This window comes from Phalaenopsis equestris, unplaced genomic scaffold (genome assembly GCF_001263595.1).
Source record: "Phalaenopsis equestris unplaced genomic scaffold, ASM126359v1 Scaffold000024, whole genome shotgun sequence".
Taxonomy (NCBI): Eukaryota; Viridiplantae; Streptophyta; class Magnoliopsida; order Asparagales; family Orchidaceae; genus Phalaenopsis; species Phalaenopsis equestris.
The window spans coordinates 1,575,005-1,596,220 of NW_018164466.1; the positions used below are offsets into that span (position 1 = coordinate 1,575,005).

The window sequence follows — 21,216 nt, forward strand, 5'->3', positions numbered from 1 at the left end:
TGATTTTAAGTCAAAATATGTTTTAGTAAATGCATTTAATAAATTTTGAGATAGTCAATTTTTTGAAGCTATATGATATGATTGAGATTTAGGGTCTGGTTGGTGCAGCTGCAACTTATTAATAAGTTGGTGCGTGGAAACTTCCCCAGAAAGCTGTTGCGCTGAATCTGTTGTGGATAAGTTGATTGATTATTTGTTTATTGTTGTTTGAAAATAGCTGCAGCACAAGTGTTTCGGGACAAAATACCATTCTGCCCTTGTGATTATCATAATATGGCGCTGCTTGGCTACATAGTTTATGCTTTAAATTTGTCTCAAATATAGTTTTAATTAATAATAATACATATGAATGCGATGATCACTTTTTATATTCTTTGTGTGGTGATAAATTTATGGTGGTAAATTTTGCATAATAAACTACTACTAAACACAGAAAATATTTTCACAAGAAAATATTGGTATTTTACATTAAAAACCTTAAAAAATGAAAAATGGCGGGATCGGCTCGAGTTCAATTTTATAAGGGTAAGCTATGTGTAAATTTTTTTGAGGAGGATGGTCAAAACATCAAGTAGTGTGGTATAATATTGGTATAATCGAAATGCTTAGGCCCTATCGGCGATCTTGTGTGTGAGCATTATTGGTGGCAATAGGGTATTAGATTGGTGAGCATTAGCAAAAGAGTCGGTGGCATGCTTTTACTTTATCACATTAGAGGAGGGATTGAAAAAGAAGAAATTAAGACGTAAACTAGGCAGACAAATTTAAAAAGAACCTGGAGAGCTTACATGAGGTATGTGAGCATTATTGGTGGCAATAGGGTATTAGATTGCTGGGCATTAGCATAAGAGCCTGTGGCGTACATTTACTTTATCACATTAGAGGAGGGATCGAAAAAGAAAGAATTAAGACATAAACTAGGCAGACAAATTTAGAAAGAACCTGGAGAGCAGCCTCATGCGATGGGTCAAGGTTGTACGTTCAAATATGATCAGATCGAGACACATTGAACCAAATATCCAGGAAATAATACTTATATAAGCTACCCAAGTAACTAAAGAACCAAATTTGTGTGTGTTTGTCCTGGGTTCAAGAGCAACTCCCAATGGAATATATCCCTTTGGTTAATTACGTTTTAGGGATGCCCAAGAATATTCTTGATTAAAGGAATCATGTGTACATTCAATTGATGACTAGTGAGAGCTGTCACAAAGGATGATCATCTCACATGAGCATCTCAACAGTTTCAAAGCCCTTGTTAAGCCACATGACAGTGAGTGAGTCTCTCACATCCCAAATGGGCAGCGCTCATCGACAATCGAGACCCATGAAATAACCATGTCACTTCGTAGGGTTCACACTATGTTTTCAAGCCTAACTGATTCAAAAGGGCAGAGAGTGAATCACTGTATCTCAATTGAGAAGCGGTTTGTCTGTAAATCATGGCCTGCGAGATGACATCAACGAAGCATCAAAGGTAAGGTAGGGTTCAAAGGGCGATATACAAAGGAAAATAGAGTAATCCTAATTTGGTAGAGATTGCCAAGGCAGGATACCACATATTCGTCATCCCAAGTTATTGATGGTCGTAAAAGCATTGCGAAGCAGACACCCACTTCATGCAAGTATACATGCCCAAGTAATATATGGTTTTAAAGGAGTATCACGTATCTTTCCTACGAGGAAGCTTGTTAGGAAATCAATTTGAAAAAGTCAAATCTACACTTTACTAACTTTTTGAGCCTAGTTCGACAAGATTTGAAAACAATCAAGAAAATTATAAGTTTAATAGATTGTGAAGAAAATAAAACAAAAGAAAACACAGATCAAAGTTTTTTGGTGTCTTTTCAAGACTGATGATGATCGTGCCTTTATGATTTAGGTGTGACATTAGCTTTATTTTCATACAAATTTCTTTTTCGTGGTTGCTGTCAACCAACGATATTAAGTTTTTCTTATGTCCATGCTTAGATCCCAAGAAGATTTATAATTCCACAAAGATATCTTCTGCCAATCTTTATGACATCCCCAATAAATTCAAATGCCCTTTATTTGGTTGCAATATCCAAAATAAAATATTTCTATTTTATTCAGATCTTGTGGTTAACCTAATAGTTTCACTACGTTTATGTTTAAGTCGTAGATCACGTTGGACTTTAATGTTTTAACTAACCAGTTTAGGAGTAAATTAAGGCTAGAAGGTTCAACAACTTGTATCAAATTAAAATGCAGAAAATGATATAAGAAAACTGGAAAAAAATCAATCCAAAAAATCCATCACAAAAATCACAGAGGCACGAAAAATTATCTAGCTGCTCATGGTCCGTGAGAAAAGAAAGACAATTTCCTTGAAATAAAACTTAAAGAAAAATTTTTATTGACATAAAAATAATTTACAGTTTTTTGATCTCATCTCTTACAAGAATAACTCCCATTTTTTCTCACAAACCTCTCTCAGGAAAACAAGAAAAAGAAATCTGAGAGGAGAAAATAAATCTCTCTAAACCCTAGCCTCTTTCTGCAATCTCCTCTCCAAAAGCTTCCTAAAATCTCCCTATTACATTCTTTTTATTGCATAAATTCAAAATCCTTCCCAAATTTGTCAGAATCACGCACTAAAGAGTTTCCAAATAAATAAATACACGCCGACATGACCACATCAGACTTGCGGCGTAATTATGCCGCCTCTTTGGGTTGGGCCGCGTGGTCACACCACGTTTTGGTGCAACTACTCTTGTCCGTCCATTACGTGGCTTTCCTCCATGTTTGGGCATGACCACGTCCGAATTCAGCCTGACAATGCTACTGAAGTGGCGTTGCCACGCCAGTTCTAGGCGCGGTCTAGATTTTCTGAAATTCTTCGTTTTGCTTTGATTTTCAACCTAGTCCTCATGTAGCCTGCAAAATGTAATCCCAAAATTTTAAAAGGGTAAAATCATATATTTAAAGTGGAAAATTGCTGAAATTAAAACATAAAAAAGCATGAAAATTTGACGCATGAAAATTTGACGCATGTCAATAACCACAAACTTTACTCATTACCTGTCCTCAAGTAATCCCTCTACTTTGCTCAGATTTCAAGGAAATAAAATATTTTTCTTTCATGCAATTCTTGGTCTTATTAACAGAAAAGAAGTGAAAAATTTATTAAGGTCACATGATCTCTATTTTTAAGTTTAGGATTTCTTTGAATATTGCATTCTTATACCTATCATGATTAGTGTCATACTCAAACATAGGAACACTTTCTCATTTAGATTGGTAGCACTTCTGATTTCAATCTCCCTCAATAAAATGAATGAATTCTTCTTTTTTCATATCTAGTTCACCTTTCTCTTTTGGAAGCGATTGGAGAACACAAAATGTTTTTCTTAATCTTGAATCCTATCGAAGAATGGCCTATTTATAAGTTTCTAAAGAGTGATATTCCAGCTATAACACTCAAATGTTCTCTGTTGATCCTCCTTAATCACACTTTGTTTCTCAAATATCAAACTATGTTAATGATATGATAACTATGTGACTTTATACTTACATTTTTTCATTGAAATACTTATTTTGTTTATAACTTTTTTGAAAAATAGAATTATGATAGTCGTGAGGTTGATTATGAAGTATCTAATTCAAATAATTTTGCTAAAATCAATACTTTATACACACATTTGTGTCACAAAAGACTCTAGAATGTAATGAATGCCCCAATATTTATCCTTGACATGGAGGCCTAAGAGGATAAGACTGATAAGAAATGTACTGAGACATTATCGATATTTCTTAATAACATTCGAGCTCTTAAATCCTGTCTCATATTCTTGTTGCATGTTAAGAATTAAAATTCAAACGTACTATACAAAAAGAAGATGTATATTGCAATAAATTCATATATTATTTAAATTTTATCCCATTTCCTTCACCTACCTTCAACCCCAAATAAATTATCATTTTTCCTTGAAATTTAAGTGAGAAAGGTCCACATACATGGTCAATCTTAGCTCCTTTTGTTTGTAGCTTTAACACGCAACATATTGGTTAGAAAAAAAGGCGGAGTTTCAACAAATGAGATCCAAATGCTCGTCTTATCATAAAAGAAAGAAAATTTATGTACTACAAGTGGCATGCATCTACCTAATGTTCTCTACCATGAGTACATACAGTCATTATCCATGAATAGAAAAGTACTAATAAATAAATAAATAAATAATTATATTCATTTTTAATATGGTGACACAGAACATGACCTTATCGGGAATAATTGCAATTAATTAATGCAAAGTGATGCTATGCTATACATCTATAACGAATGATAGAAGTATATTTATTTATAAATCAGCATCATTTGATGTTTATATGCCCACAAATGAAAATAAGGAACCAAACATATTACAATAGACTTTGGCGAGTGGATAAAATAATGTGCACGCATTATGTCATGAGGAGCATGCAACTTTTTGAAGGCCGGATTCCTCGTTTCTTTGCATGTCATAGATGCATTTATTTATGTAAATGTAACTTTTATTAAAATATATAAGAAAGATTTTCATGCATGCCACTCAAATACTATGTGTTTACATATATAAAACTTAAAACTTTTACCTTTAAGCCACCTTATTTATGCATCAAAACATGTATTTCATTTTTTTTAAAGTTAAAATAGTGATTGATGTGTACTAGAATTTTAGGAGCGATGGAGTGATTATTTAGCGTTTTAGTGCTGTACGAGACTCATGTGCACGCTCAGATAATAAAAAAAGAAGTAAGCATAAGTAGACACTTCATTTTTTAAGGGGAAAATCTTAAGAAAAAGGGAAATAATAACGGAGTCTAGCCCAATTGAAATAATTCACTATGAATGGTGAGTACACATGTCCGATCTTCTCTTAAATTAGGGAAGATAAAGTTACAAAAATAATCATCGTAAATTTACAATAGTGGTTAATTAATAATAATGAGATAGATGACGACCGTAGCGCCAGCTTGCTATACATATAATAATTGGAAGTCGTGGTAGTAGTTGGCTATATGGGTCGCAGATATTTGTTTCAGGAGCATCGGTTGGCCACAGGGGCCGGAGTAGGAAGTTGCAGGAGTTGTATGCCATGTAGTTCACAAATTGGTCACATGGGACCTAGTGATGAGCTGTGAAGACGTCCGTTGAATGCAATGGTCGGAGTTGGGAGCTGCACGAACTATGAACCGCATAAGCTATAGTTGGTCTTGTAGGTCATAGTGGTGAGCTGTGACGACTTCCGTAGGCCGCAGGGCCCTGAGTCATAAGTTACGTGGGTTGCGAACCACATAGCCGTAGTGGTGAACTGTGATGACATCTGTAGGTCATGGACTGTGAACTATTGCATACCTTAACACTTTATGTTTTCCAACAGTTTGGTGAAGCACCGTGGAGTTGCACATTACATTATCTCAGTGACCAGGAACTTCGAGCAGTGACACTTTATGTTTTTCTCAATTACGACGAAGTTCAGCTCTTTATTGAGTAAGAAAATTTTCTATTAATAGTTAGTCACCCTTTTCTGTGGAAATATTATGATGAGCTAATTCATTAAATTTCTCAAGGCATGAACAATTTATTCGTAGATTCGTTAAATTTAGTTGAAGATGATATCACACGCCAGAAGATAAAAACTAATTTCCCCTAGTTATTTACAACGCATGTAAGCTAGAATTTGGTGAAATTGCTACTCATCTCACACATATATTTCTAGGTATCTTCATTGACATTGATTTTTTATGAATTAATAAATTCATGATTGGAACAATAGAGTAACTTATCAAAGCTTGATAGATCTTGCTTAGGGAACCATGCACATCTTGAAAATTTAGCAATTTTATGATTTGAGTGACTATAGGTTTCATTCGAGATCCTGGTTAGAAGGAAGAAATACTTGTAATTTTGGCGTTTGTATTAAAGCAAATAGTAAATCATAAAATGAGATTGATTACCATGAGATTCTCAAAGAAGTTGTTGAACTATTTTATCTTGGTACCGTATTGGTTTGATCATGTTTCCAATCATGCAGAAAGGGTAAATCAAACATATAATATCATAGAAGTATAATGAAATAGAATATATTCTAAATTTGACCATTTCATTTTGGCAATACAAGCAAGTCAAGTATATTATATTCCATATCCTCATAGAACAATAGATAAATTTGACTAGGCAGTAGTAATAACTATTAAACTCAGAGTGACTATTGATATTCAAAATACAATTGAAACCTCCTATCAAGGAGAAATGACAGATCTATGCATTACACTCAAGCCAATCCATGAAGAGTTCAATTTAGAGGATGCTAGTGATGAACACGAAGAAATGAATATGACTCTGACCAAGCTTTGGATGGAGAAATTTTACCATAATTAACCTCTAGTTACTCATCTAAGAAGGTTAACTAACATTTGTAAGTTAATCCCATTATGTACTTTTATATTTTCAGTTTCAGTAGTTTGTAGATTGCATTCAGTTTACAATTTTTTTTTGTTTGTTACATACTTTTTTTATTTTTCGGTTTTAGTAGTTGGTTGGATTTATGCACTTTACAATTTCTTTTCAGTTTGTTGTATCCTTTTGTTTTTTCAGCTTCAATTGTCTGTAGATTGCATTAATTTTATAGTTTATCTTTCAACTTACTACAAATTTTTGTATTTTCAGCTTCAGTAGTTTGTAGATTATACTTTACAGTTTCCCTTTCTATTATCTGGAGGCTTTTGTGTTTCTCAGTTTTTGTAGTTCGTAGATTGCATCCACTTTATAATTTATTTTCTTTTTACTGTGTCCCTTTGTATTTTCACCTTAAGTAGTCTGTAGATTGCAAGTAATTTACAGTTTCCCTTTCTAATTACTACGTATTTTCGTAATTTTAGCTTTAATAGTTTGTAGATTGCACTTTACAGTTTCGATTTCTGTATACTTGCACTAATTAATATTTTTTTCCTTCTTGCATATGGCTTGTAGAGGGAGGGGTGATCTCTCTCTAATTAAGGGACGTGACACCCTAGATCAATATAGGAAGCAGAAGTCCGCTAGTCGATGAGGCCATGGATGTGGTGCTAACAATGCGAGCATCCTTACCCCACAACCACTGTCATCAGCTCCGACTACCACACTGACATAGCCACCAATTGTAACTTTCACACCAGCATCACTACTAGCTGTGACTGCCACACCGACACCGCTACTAGCTGCCACTTCCACACAAGCGCGAGCACCCACTGCTTCTATCACACCACACCACCACTAGTTGCTCCTACCACGCTAGCACCACCATCACCTGCTTCTAATGCACCGTCCTGTTCAAGCATCATCTGTAACAGTTTTCAGCTTCCGAGTGTGAGGAATAAGTAAATTTTTTTAGATAATGATATTAGTTATTTTTTTTTAAATTTAATAGATAATTAATGATATATTGTCTATAGTAAGTAAATTTTTTTAGATAATGATATTAGTTATTTATTTTTTTTTTAATTTAATAGATAATTAATGATATATTGTCTATAATTTTTCTCTCCCCCCAAGTCCATCCATTCCATTTGAGATATTGTTCGTAGAAAGTTTGGCTTTACCCAATTACCATGAAATGAGGTCCCAATCCTAATTCAGGATATGTGGTTTCAAAAGTACAAGGTATATAACAAACACACACACACACACACACACACACACACACACACATATATATATATATATATATAATTCTCACATTTTCTATTTCATTTTGCATAAACAATGGGCCTGACCTTCTGAGGAGGAGATAGTGGTGAGCTCCGGCAACGTCCATAGGCCGCGGGGGCTAGAGTCGAGAGCTGCACGAGCTATGAACCACTTAGGTCGTAGTTGCTCACGTAGGCCATAGTGGTGAGTTGTGATGATGTCTGTAGACCGTGGAGGTTAGAGTCCAGAGCTTCATGAGCTGTGAACCATGTAGACTGTAGTTGGTCACATAGGCCATAGTGGTGAGTTGTGATGATGCATGTAACCTTCGGGAGACAGAGTCAGATGCTGCACCAGAAGTGAACCACGTAGACTGTAGTTAGTTACCTAGGTGATAATGGTGAGTTGTGGCGACGTCCGTAGGCCACGAGGGTCATAATCGAGAGCTGCGTGAGGGAGCTTTAAGAGCACGGAGAAAGTCACTATCGTTGGGATGTATTGTTATGTCATCTTTGAGAGGTGTAGTTGCACCATAATTGGGCTGTGTTGTTATTTTGCAATGTACGCTGGGGTTTCACAGTGCATATTGTGACTTCACAACAGACTTCTCTATAAAGGGCATATGACAACTGATGATAATTGATAATGGCTGACGACAACAACTACAGGTACCAGAGATGGCGACGATCAGAGTTGGGCGGAGTGTAGTGGCGACCAGAGTTAGCCGAAGAAAGTTGGCTAGAGGAGGGTGTGGCTGGAGTTAGTTGAAGGTGACTAGGATCGAAGTTGGTCGGTGACTATGGCAGTGGCCAGAGTTTGCAGGCTACGTTTGCCAATGGCTGCTAGATCGAGAGGCCGAAAGTGGTTGAGGATGGTTGGCGGCTGCAGTTGCAAAAGCATATGCTGGACAGTGGTGGCTGGAAGAGGTAGCAACGACCGGAGGCGGAGGAGGCCGAAGGCGACGACAGCCGAAGTTGGCTGAATCTGCAGTGCAAAATGCTGAGCTGCAGCTTCCTCTCATGCCGGCTCTTGTCTTCCACTTGCCCATAGTCCACGTCCCCTCATGAGGGGTTTAGGTTTCTATTATTCTTGGTTGCAAAATAGGACAAAATATGAATCACTCTTGGTCGAACGATCTAGAGAGATTCCTTTGATCAGATGGTGTTCGATGGACTCTTTAGTGCCTTAATGATTTTAGAATTGAGTGATACTGGACTCGTTGGATTTGCCTTGCTGAGTTGCTCGATTTGACTATAGAATGTTATATTCAGAATCCATTTGACCTTCTGATAAGCCAAAAATATTCTAAATGCGGTTTAAAAGCTTGATCTAGGCCTAATTTAACTCTGATTGGATTGATTTTGATACCACTGAGGCCGTCTCGTCGAGCCAGTCATTTTGACTATAAGTTTGCTAAAATCCGACTTCTAGATGACTTTTAACCAGACTTCGAATGCTCTTGCTTAAAAAATTACCGTGAAAGAAATTTTATATACATACCACACAATTTTATGCATTTAAACGTAATGTCATAAATGTATGAATGAAAAGGTGAATTTCATTTTTAAAAAGTTAATTATTTTGAATTTTTTTAAGTGATGCTACAATACTTGAGTATTATGAACGTAAATATGAAAATTTAGGGGTTATAGATGCAAATACATAAGCATTGTGTGGTATGTATGTAAATTATTTTTAAATCATGCTTAACTTCTCTTTTACAAAACAACAAAGGTAGCCTTATTAGCTGTTCGAACTAACAGTCTCTTTCTACTGTCACAAGAAAATGAAAGCTCAGAATTACATATTTAATTATAGTAATTATAATTATAATTATAATTATAACCATAATAAATACTACAACAAGCATCATTTTTAACCTTAAATCAATTCGTAAGGTTTCATACAATAATTAGCGTGCATTCAATTTTCCAAACCCACCAAACCTTCTTCAACAACCCAATATTACATTTTCAACTAATTTTGTTAATAAAAAATTAATAATTATTATTAGGGGTTTTTACATACATATCTTTAATTTGCTTGCACTAACAATTTTTTTCTTAAAAAAAAGAAGATTTACATACATACCTCTGAATTCTTATGTAAACTTCAACTTTTACTTTTCTGTCAGCATAATAGGGGTTTTTACATACATATCTTTAATTTGCTTGCACTAACAATTTTTTTCTTAAAAAAAAGAAGATTTACATACATACCTCTGAATTCTTATGTATTTATATACCTAAACTTCAACTTTTACTTATCTGTCAGCATAGCTAAACATGAAAAAGAATGCCTTTTGATGGGAAAAAAATTGTGTATGTAAGACATATGCAACGCTACGTACATAATGAATATTATATTTGCTTTATGTCGGCATTATATTCGCGTTATATCCTATGTAACCTTCATCTAACCTCATGTAACTTCCATGTAACCTATAGATATGTGAAAACAGAAGCGCAAAACTTATTTGTTAGTTCAAATAGGTTACAAGTAGACTATATGGAGGTTAGATAGAAGTTATAAGCGATATACACAGATATAATGCGGATATAATGTGAATATAACCTCCATTATGTACGCAGCACTGAGTACGTCTTACGTCGCATGAATGACTTTGGTCGTGTAGATGTAAAAAGTAAAAGTTAACTGCTAAAAATGTAAATATATAAAAACTAAGTGGTATGTATGAAAATGCTCTAAGAAAAGTCATTAATTATCATGCAGCCCACGCCCTAATTAATTTTTAATCATGACCGACTTATACAGCTAAAATAGAAGGGGTGGCAAATTATTTAAAAGACTAAACATAATTAGGAAATGTGAGGTTGGTAATCATCCACCCCCTCGCCAGCTCGCACAAAGGTTTCCATTATGCTGTTATTTATTTATTTATTTTATTTTATAATTCATTTTGGTATAATTATATTGATATTGGATTATATAAATTAAATTTATTATATTTTAATATAAGATATAAAATGCTAATAATTACATCGTATGTAAATTTCCCTTGCAGTCATTCCTTCATCATCTGGATACATTGTCTTTAAATCAACATAATTGGACATGGATCATGACATAATATTCAAATTGTAAATTTTAGGTGCTAAATTTTATATTATTTAATCTCCAATATCATCAAACTTATAATTGTCGATGTGAATGTCTTTAAAGAAATGAAGTTACTATAGCGGAAGCCGAATCTAAAACCGATTCGGAAGCGGGATCTTCTGAAGAAGTTATGCACCGCAAGGATAAGGAACCTCCACCTCCTCTATCTTATCATAAGAAGCGAAAGGGTTCCCCCAACTACTGGCTGGGTTCCTTCTCAGGGTCAAGGGACCAAAATTTGGAACTCTTTGGATGGTCGTTTCATTGTCATTGACCGGTCGGTGGATTTGTATGGCAACTCATCGTCTGTTGAGATCTACCCTTCTGCATTTTTAGAGTTTCTTTGGTCAGGAGAGTTTGCAGTGTCTCTTTGCATGCTCAAGCAACCGGATCTATAGAAGAAGGCTGATTGGTACCATTGGAAGGTATGGGAAGCCTCCCACCTTCAATTGATGGCTCTGGAACGGGCCAAGATGAGGTGGGCCGCAGTTGCGGAGAGGGTCGAGATATCGAACATGCTTGCAATGAAAGCTGGAAAGCAAGCCATGGTGGCCGAGAAAAAGCTAGCAATGGCCAAAGAAGAGCTCTCTACCATCTCGGATCTCCTATTAATTGCCGACCCAGAAAATTGCAAGTTGCGGGCGGAGATGGCGACTATGGAGACAAAAGAAGAGTTATTGAGTCACTTCCATCCAACCCACATAGAAGAAAATTTTAGGCAAACGTCTTCGAACAGCCAGCATCACTACAATCGGTTGATTCATTCAGTTGGGTTTGATCGTTCCGTGGTAATGCTGACCCGAAGGAATTTGCTGCCTTGTATACCAGTTCCGAGGGATTGTTCGAGGATGACTCGGACGCCGAAGGTGAAGGAGGATCTTTCCAGCCGACACCCTGATACTTAGCTATATTTCTATTGGAAAAATCTATTTGTAAAATTTACATTTATAAACTCTTATAATAATGAAAATTTTGTATATTTCTTTTTGTAATAGAATGAGACCATTTGGACGTTATTCATATCTTCAACTATTAACTTTATTATTTTTTGCGATAGTTGCTTGTTGATGAGAATCTATTCATTGGATGATTCAAACCTATGAAAGATCATACTTTTTAAATCGGTGCAGCCCAACATACACTGCCTGTCTCATTATGCTTCAGTCGAATTTGTCTCTTCAGTCAGCCCACTCCTTCCATCGGTACTAAAGCGAATCTTGTCACTGCCTTTGCGGGGGTAAGCACCAAGATTTACTGCTAGAGAGGGAACCTCATCTGGAGTGACATCGATGTTGAGCTTAGAGATTGGATTTTTATGCTTGGCAATGTGGATCAGTCCTATTGTTGGGGCGCCGATTAGACATCTATAGTGTCGGTGTCAGTCGCCTTTATTTTTTATCACAATTGTTAGTCTCACTTCTTATACTTATCAAGCTCTAAATCGCTTGATCGGATCATCGACTTCGTCGAGCTTCACCATTCATCGGGTCTTACACATGTCTTATCACTGCCTTTGCATGGGTAGCCATCGAGAGTGGCCGATGGGGTGATTTGCGTCTTATCAATCCCATAACTTATCGTTACCGAGTAAGGGACTATCTCCAGGGCTTTATCCTATACACGCTTAGAGACAAATTTTTTGATGTGGGAGTATTATGGAATATTCTGCCGATAAGACCCCTGAGGGAGATGATGTCGGTGAGTTTTTAGGTTCAAGTTCTCCAGTGTCAATCGGACCCAAGAGGATGTTAGAAAACTTCATCAGATTAAATAAGTTTTTGGGATAAAACTTCGTGTTGTAAGTAGTGTGTCAGTCATTTGGGATGGTTCGAACAGTAAACATGTTGTGTCGGTCAGCTTATTTTAACCATTGGGAGCCAAACATATGTTCAGAGGTACTCGCCTACTAGCCAAAGTCTCTAAGAAGACGACATAAATGACGTTTCAAGCTCCATATATATTGCGTAAACTCCGTATCATGCTCCCAGGTTAAGAATTTTCTTAGATCAATTTCTTCTTGTTAGTGTCGCTTTTCTTTTTGTTGGTGGCATGTTCCACACTCATTACACCTTTTAGGATATTGAATCTTGATTTGTTCTGTGAGGCATGCCCAAGAATCAGAGCGATAGGAATCAGAGTTGAGAGAAAGATAGAGGGAAAAAGAGAGAAATAAATTATAGAGCACACATATATATCGTATGAGCAAACTTTGATATTCTCCAGCTCTGTGACCCATTTTATATATTGAAAATAAAGTTTACAAGAGGAAAAGGGAGAGAGTTCTCCCTACAAAGTATGGGTCCAGAGAGAAGAGCTAAAAAAACCATTTTTACATGTATTGGACTCCTCTTTCTATAAAATACGGGGCAATAAAGTGAAACATTACATATAAGCCACTTCTTTAATAGGGGGTTACACGACATTATTGTTTTTATTGTGCCTTTTCGTACTTTTAACTAATTTTGACATCTTTTTATATGAACTGGACCTTCTGATCGTAAGGTCTTTTGATCAGTCGACAAAGCTAGCATCGGTCAACTATTTTATCTGGATACCGATCGAAATTTGTTTTGGAAATTTAGTCGGCTTTGAGAGTGGTAGCCGGTCGATCTTAGGGTCGCTGGTCGGTTTGCTTCACTTGATATTTTCTAGTGATCTTTGGAGATTTTTAGGGGGAGTTGTTGAGAGAGCTTTATGTTGATGCCTAAAACTGTTGGGGGATACCCATCTTTGGAGTTTTTTTTTACCATCGTTCGAAGATTTTTTTGCTCTTGGTCGGCCTAGGTGGACCTTCGTTCGGTCACTTGGTTACCATTCGACTTTCAGTTTTTCAGCTAGTCAGCTTTATGATCTGGACATTCAGATTACCTCGAAATTTGTGCAGACAATTTTTGGGTATACACAATATATATTGGAAGCCAAACATAATGTCTTTATAACTCTTTTATTCTATCTCATTTAATTGATAACTTAGACATATCAATTTTGAAAAGAAATGACATCTAAACAAAAGTGTGGGAGCATCATGCAAAGTTATATAAAAGTGTCAATACACCCTTAGTTACCTTGATTTTGATATTATAGATTCTTTTCTAACACTCTAAATCTTTTATTATCATCATTTTGATTGATTATGATCCTCTGAGCTCTGTGTCACTTCTAAATTATGAACCCACCAGAGTTATTTTTTTACATTGTTGTCAATATCATGCAATATTTAATATGTTGGATTCATATATATATGTTTACAACTTCCATGAACATCACATTGATTGATTCAAATTCTACAAGGCACATCTCGAACGAAAAGTTCTTGCAAATAGCTACGTTTAGTGTTTGATATAACTAGAACTAAGTTAGCCATGATGGCAGATGAGTTGCTCTGCTACCCGATGGCACCTTCTGGTTGGCCAGAAGGCTAAGTGTCTGCCGACAACTCCTACCCACCTAAGGCATATCGGATTGAGCTTAAGTGACACTAGATGTACATAATACATTTATCTCGCTCTTTTGGAAAAGTGAATGCTCGAAACCGACATTTTTAAGAGTCTTCACTCTATTTTCAATTAATGTGGTATAATTATGAAGTGTTCTAGGTGCATCATATGAGAGCCCATATCTATGGAGTTATCCAATAAATGCATTTAGATGTATACAAAATAAATAAAAATAAATAAAAATAAAAAAAATAAATTTATTTATAAGCATTTATGTCTTAAAATTGGAGCTAATTAATATTGAAAATTGGAAGCATCTTTCTCACCCACAATATGAATGAATGCAAGAAAGAGGAAATGTATAAAACCGGTAATTATCAGACAACTGTGCTACGTTAGCATTTAAAGAAAACTAACGGCACACTTTTCTTCCTCATTTATTGCCTTCCCGTAAGTGGACGCAGTTCAATCCCGGCTGTAAGTTCCGTTAGGGTTATTTACATAAATACCACACAATTCTTATGTATTTACATATCTAACACCTAAAAAAGTTCATATTTACATGCATACCATTTAAATTTTTGGAAAATTTACAGAAGTAGCACTTATTTCTTATGGATTTATTAATTTCGGATCTAAAATTTCATCATTCGAGCCATAGCACTATTTATGCTTAAACAGACGGATTTAACAAATAAAAAGTGTAATTAGTGCTATTTTTGATGTGATATAAAAGAATTGGGAGCTGTCCATATAAAAATAAAAATTTTGGTTTGAGATATGAAAATCTATAAGAATTGAGTGCTATGTATGTATATGTCCCTTAAATTTTAACATTACATTTAAAATATCACCTACATACACATTTTCAAGCATAGATGCATGCCACCAATGTATTACAAGTGTAAATATTAAATTTTAGTAGTTAGATTTGCAAATGCATAAGAAATATCTAGATTTGTAAATTTGCCCAAAATTTAATCCTTACATAGCTGACTGTTTTATCTTTCATACGTATCTGAATCTGGAAAGCTGCTTCTTTGAGACTAGAAATTGCTTTATCATCACTGCTGTTTGAGCTCGAGGCTCGATTTGGGTTGAGGAGAGTGACCCGACGAGCCTTTGATGTTTTCCCACTGGAATCTATCCTTGGATTGAATTGGATCTTTGTTTGACCGTGCATGTGGGCTTCGCTCGGTAAAGTTCGATCTTTGAAGTTACTTGTGGAGGTTCCTTCTATCAGTTGGCGTAGTTATTTAAGTAGATGTTGTGGATGTAGCTAACTTACAGAAACTAGTGCCTGTTTGTCTGCTTTCCTCTTCGTTTGCTCTCTCTCTTTCTTCATCATCCTCCCGTCGCTTCCAATTCCCTGATCCCGTGTTGGTTTCTAGTTGGAATTAGGTTAGCACTGGGGAAGGTGGGATCTTGTGATTTTTGTTGAATCAGAGGCGAAAGTTCGCAGCTTTCTTCGAATTCTATCGAAATCTTCTTGGTTCATGGGCTCTGCTAGCCACTACTGCAATTTTGGAAAAGAGATCTACATGGCGAATTAGGGTTTCTGCGTTTCTGTTCCCAATTAGAAACACATGAATAGTTCTCTCCTCCGTTCTTCATGGGTTCTTCAATTTCTCCGTTCCTTCGGTTACAGTACTTGATTTCTTCTTCCGGGCAAGATCATAGTTGATATTTCCCCTTTTCTTCTGTTTTCACCCAATTCTATCCACCCAAATCCCCCAATTTGATCCCGGTGACATCAGGATGAGGGATTTCCCTTCCTGTTTCGGTGAAAGCGGAGTTCAAGTTTCAGATGCCTCATCTAATTCCAGCAAAACTTCTCAGAATCTAGTTACCTGCATCTACAGCACTCATCTCTGTGGCACCTCTTGTATGATCTCCATCACATGGAGCAAGAACATAATGGGCCAGTGTCTCAGCATCGGAGTTGATGATTCGAACAACCAATCTCTCTGCAAGGTGGATATAAAGCCATGGCTGTTCTCCAAAAGAAAAGGTTCCAAGAGCACTGAAGCGGACAACACCAAGGTAGATGTCTTCTGGGATCTCTCTAATGCAAAGTTTGGCTCTGGACCTGAACCAGTAGAAGGATTCTATGTTGCAGTTCTTTTTGATTTTCACATAGTTCTTCTTCTTGGTGATCTACTCAAAGAGGCATATCGAAAGACCAATGCAGGTCCACCTCCTCATAATGCCACCTTCATAGCCAAGAAGGAACACATATTTGGTAAGAAGATATACTGCACAAAGGCTCAATTCTGCGACAGAGGTCAAGCTCATGATTTGATGATAGAATGTGAGACAATTGGGTTGAAGGATCCATGCCTTGTGATCCGCGTTGATAAGAAGAGGGTGATGGTGGTGAAGAGGCTCCTATGGAAATTTAGAGGAAATCAGACAATTCTTGTTGATGGATTGCCTGTTGAGGTGTCGAAAGAGCGATCATATAAGAGGTAGAAGGGGGGAGATCGAGGAGACCTGGCGTACTACTGAGAAGCTAGAGAAAAAATGAAAACACGGGAGCCCTGGCATAACTCGCCAATGTCTTCCCCTCTATATAATAGCACCAGAGTTTCTTGACCGCTAAGGCATGCCGCAATTAATAATATAATGAAATATTGAAAAGATAATGCTCTTAGGTTTGCATGCTCATTTGTATCAATAGATAGAAGAAAAGTAAATGACCCTCAAAGTGGCCAATTTTATACTATTCTATTCTTAGCATTACAATCACTTGAAAAAGCTTCTATTTAACACAAATGTGATGCATCCCAGATCAAAAAAAAACATAAAAATGTACACTGAAAATAAACAATTTTATGATAGAATAAGACTATAAGTGTATCATTAAAAATATATTCAAATATTGAATAAATTTTTATTTTTGATGTTTGCTTAATTAGTGGATATATGAACCTCTCAAATCTTATCCAATCTCTTAGATTAACTCTTAGAAGTGATTTTACAAGTATTTTTTCTTGAAGGATTTTACTTGATGGTTCTTAGTTTCTCTCAAATCCCACCATGATGGTAACATCCCAAGCTCTCCCACATACACTTGTTTCCAAGCCATTAATTGTCATTAGCATTGAGCTTAAAGCATCTTATCAATGTTTCACAATGATGATTAAAATGTCATGAGAATTTTGACACTTATATTTAGGGCACCACATTTTTAACTTGTAAGCCAAAATATTATTTATTTATTGATTTCTCAACACTTTGATCTAATATTTCATTAATTTCAATGCAAAGAATTTGCCTCTAGCATATTTACCGAATCATTTTTACCAATTCATTATGTTGATTTAGCTTGGAATCTAAACTGGATCGCCTAAATAAATACAATATCACAATCTCTGTGAAAAAACTTACTATGTACTGCTAATCTCTAACTCTACATTACTGCTTTTCTACATGAATTGATTCTATGTATGTCACAACATTATGAATTTCTTTGAGTTCTTAAATCATTGGTCAAGGAAATGAGCATAGTATTGGAGTTGTTAGACACGTACAAAGCAAAAATATTATAACTTCATTTGAAGACCCTTTTTTTATAAGAAAATTTATATAGGTAGCACATAATTATTTGGTACTTTAAACCTATGCATGAAAAGATGTATTTCACTTTTAAACAGTTGTAATAGCGTTATTTTTTATGTGGAATTAAGGTTTGAGTGTTTTGTGTGTAAATATGAAAGCATAGGTGTGAGATATGTATACATAAGATTTTTGTGCTATGTATGTAAATGCCACTTCGTATTATTATTATTATTATTATTATTATTATTATTATTATTATTATTATTATTATATATAAGTGAGCTTGTGTGAGGTGAACAGGATGCTGTAAATCTTGTTCTTCCTATTATTTATTCTTCCTTGTCAATGTTGTTGTTATTATTATTATTATTATTATTTTAAGATCTCTATAATTGAAAACTATAAAATGTTATTGAATCAATCTGGTTTGGCTTCTTTTGCATTCCATTTGCCTTTTGCATGTTTTGATTAATTTTATTTTTTGCAATCTCTTGTTCTTTCTTCCCCTTGATCTAATGTTAGATTATGAGATCACATTGAGGAATAAAAGGGCTCCTAATAGCTGGTCAGGTTACTAACTTTATTTATTCTATTTGTTTAAATTTAGGCAGATATATTAGCTCAAGCATCACAAGTAATGCATACATCATACCCTGTTTTTTATTCTTTTTAGGTTGGATAAGCTACTCTCATCTACTACACTGATTTTGGAAGTAGAATTGAGGAGAATGAGTTAGATAATCCTTCCTCTTCAATCATAGATGCAAAATCGTTTATTATGAATGTTTTTAGCATAAAAAAGGGCCATAATCTATGAAATATTTTTAATGTTAATCAATGTTAAGAGATAGCTTTGATTTTAAGCCCTTAAGTAAATGTAATGAAATTTTTGGGATAGGTAAGCCTAGTAATAGGAAATTCTAATTGGAGTTGTTGTGAGAGTTGGTCAAAAAATGTTTTTTTTTTATTATTATTTTTTATTTTTATTTTTTATGAGTACATAATGTAGTAAATTTTATGAGGGTAATAGCAATGAAGGAGTTTAAAGAGAATTATATTACAAACTAGTTCTGATGGTGTTTCGCCAAAATTCTTGATGACTTATTGATGTGGAAGCCTTCAATATCTTTCATTAACCTTCTTCCTTTAATTTTCTTCTTATTTATGGCCTGGCCCCTCATTCCTTTCTTGTTATTTTTTTGCTTCATTTATGATACGTTAGTAATGTAGTATGGTCAAGAATTATTTTCTCTAGGATGAAATGATACGTGTATATCACATAAGTGATTTTAAGATCTACTAATCACGGACTACTCAATAATTCAATAACTTTCTTTCTTTAAATGGAGACACTAAACATGAGAAGTGGAACATAAACGATAATGCAATGATGAGAAAATTTAAAGAAAGTGGCTAGAAATTCAAATCATGTAAAATTAAATTGCAATTCTAATTTAGTCACCATAATTAGATTATCAATTATGTCAAATTTGAGCAATCAAAGAATACTGCCAAGCTAATAATAAGTTTTATAGAGGAAAACAGATTAAGGAAAAATTGTTCCACGGTAATCCATAACTCAACACCGACATAAAGAGTTGACTTCCATTGTAATTATATAATGTAGTTTAACTGCACCAAAAAAATGCATATCCAATTTTCATGCAAAAGAATAAACTGTCGAAGAAAAAAATTTTCAATAAAAAATCATTAGAATTTTCTTGCATTGAGTGGGAGTGCTCGCTTCGGACTCGGAACACGAGCCGCAACTCCGGTGCGATTGCAAGAGGTGGGAGGCGGGTCAAAAGTCTTGTTTTCCTTCTTTTTATGATTTATTTTCTATTATAATTCATTCATTTTTAGTCATTTCCTGTATATGTGTTGCATTAGCATTTGAAGTTAATTTTTGGTGTGACTTTGTTTAGGATAGCAGCCGACATCCATTTTCTCTCATTGAGGTTTGTATCTGAGGGATTGAGTGCTGTGCTGGCTGTATCTCTCTCCTGAGGTGATGATTATCTTCTCTTATTCCTTTCGCATCCTCCCACATCCCTCCCGACCACCCATTTCCTATTCTAGTTGCCCAGAACAACTGTTTTTTGCTGTTTTATGCAATTCCTGCATTCCAGCCACCTTCCTTGCCCTTTGGCTGCTGTTCCAGCCACCCATGTCCATTTCTCTTGCCGCCTAGCTGTAGGTTCAGTCCTCCAGAAATGCCCCTCTGCAGCATTGGCTATTGTTCCAACCATTTTGAACCACTTCCCTGTCTCCTAGCGGCTATTCCAACCTTCCCCTTGTGCTACCATCTTTTCGGACAGCCGTGTGACGTCAATATCTGTTTACTTGCTGTCGGGAATCAAGGAAATTGTTGCCTTGTTGTTTTCCGTTAGCCAACCACATTGTCCACCATCCCGTCACCTTCCCTTCCCTCACCGACCACCTCCACCTCTTCTTAATCCAACCTTAGTTAAAGTTAGTGTGTCATGTTTGTTGTTATTTTCTATTTCAGTTGGTTGTTTATAACTTCCTAATTGAATTTCAGTAATAATATTATAACTTACTAACCTCGGTATCATTTGGTATCTGAGCTAGCCTAACTTTAGTCTTATCTCAAGGTTCCTAACATCCACCACTATCCAACCCTACCTCCACCCAAATTTTGTTTCCACCTACACACCTCCTTCCACTTATCCTCTCCCAAATCTTAACCACACCATCACCAAGGAGGCAATTGCCGGAACCTGATCAAGAATTTACCATAGGTAACATACGATGAGTACTTCACGAAGTGCTGCGACGGCTCGATGCCATTGAGAAAAGGGCCCAAGGCGGGATTTCCATCGACTGTAATAGTGAAATGCATCGAGGAGAGCAAGAAGACCATTTGAATCTCTTTCATAGGGATGATTTCAATGGAGAGGAGGATCAATAAGGACACTTTGGGATATAATATCAAAGAAGACCGAGATATGAAGTGCCTGTTAGAAGATATAAAGATGATATGACAATTGGAAGGTGCAGAGATGAAGTGCTTGTTGGAGAATACTGAGACTCGGGAGTGAAAGTGGACTTATTAGACTTTAGAGGGGTGAATGAATCCACATGATTTCTTTGAGTGGATGCAAACTGTTGAACAATTCTTTGAATACAAACTGAAGAGTGAAGCTCGTCGTCATCAAATTGAAGAAAAATGTCTCTTTGTGGGGGGAGATCCTAAACAGAGAGAATCAGAGAAAAGGACGATACAAAATCACATCTTGGGAGAAAAAGAAGAAATCGATGCAGTGATAGTATCAACCCCTGTACTATCGCCAAAATATTTTCTTAATGTTTCTCTACCTGCAACAGAAGGAGATATCAATGGAGTACACCGAATTTTTTGCAGTTTAAATTAAAGTGTGAACTGAAGGAGTCGAAGAAGTACAACAT

At 35.6% G+C, this 21,216-nt stretch overlaps 1 protein-coding gene across 1 annotated transcript; it reads left to right on the forward strand.

Annotated features, from left to right (window-relative positions):
* Window positions 1-15,261: 15,261 nt before the first annotated feature.
* On the forward strand, window positions 15,262-20,061 carry LOC110018527. The gene is made up of 2 exons (XM_020715863.1): window positions 15,262-16,694; window positions 19,917-20,061. Exons 1-2 carry the CDS (start codon window positions 15,985-15,987, stop codon window positions 20,059-20,061), a joined length of 855 nt encoding a protein of 284 aa, XP_020571522.1. The 5' UTR covers window positions 15,262-15,984.
* Window positions 20,062-21,216: the final 1,155 nt, after the last annotated feature.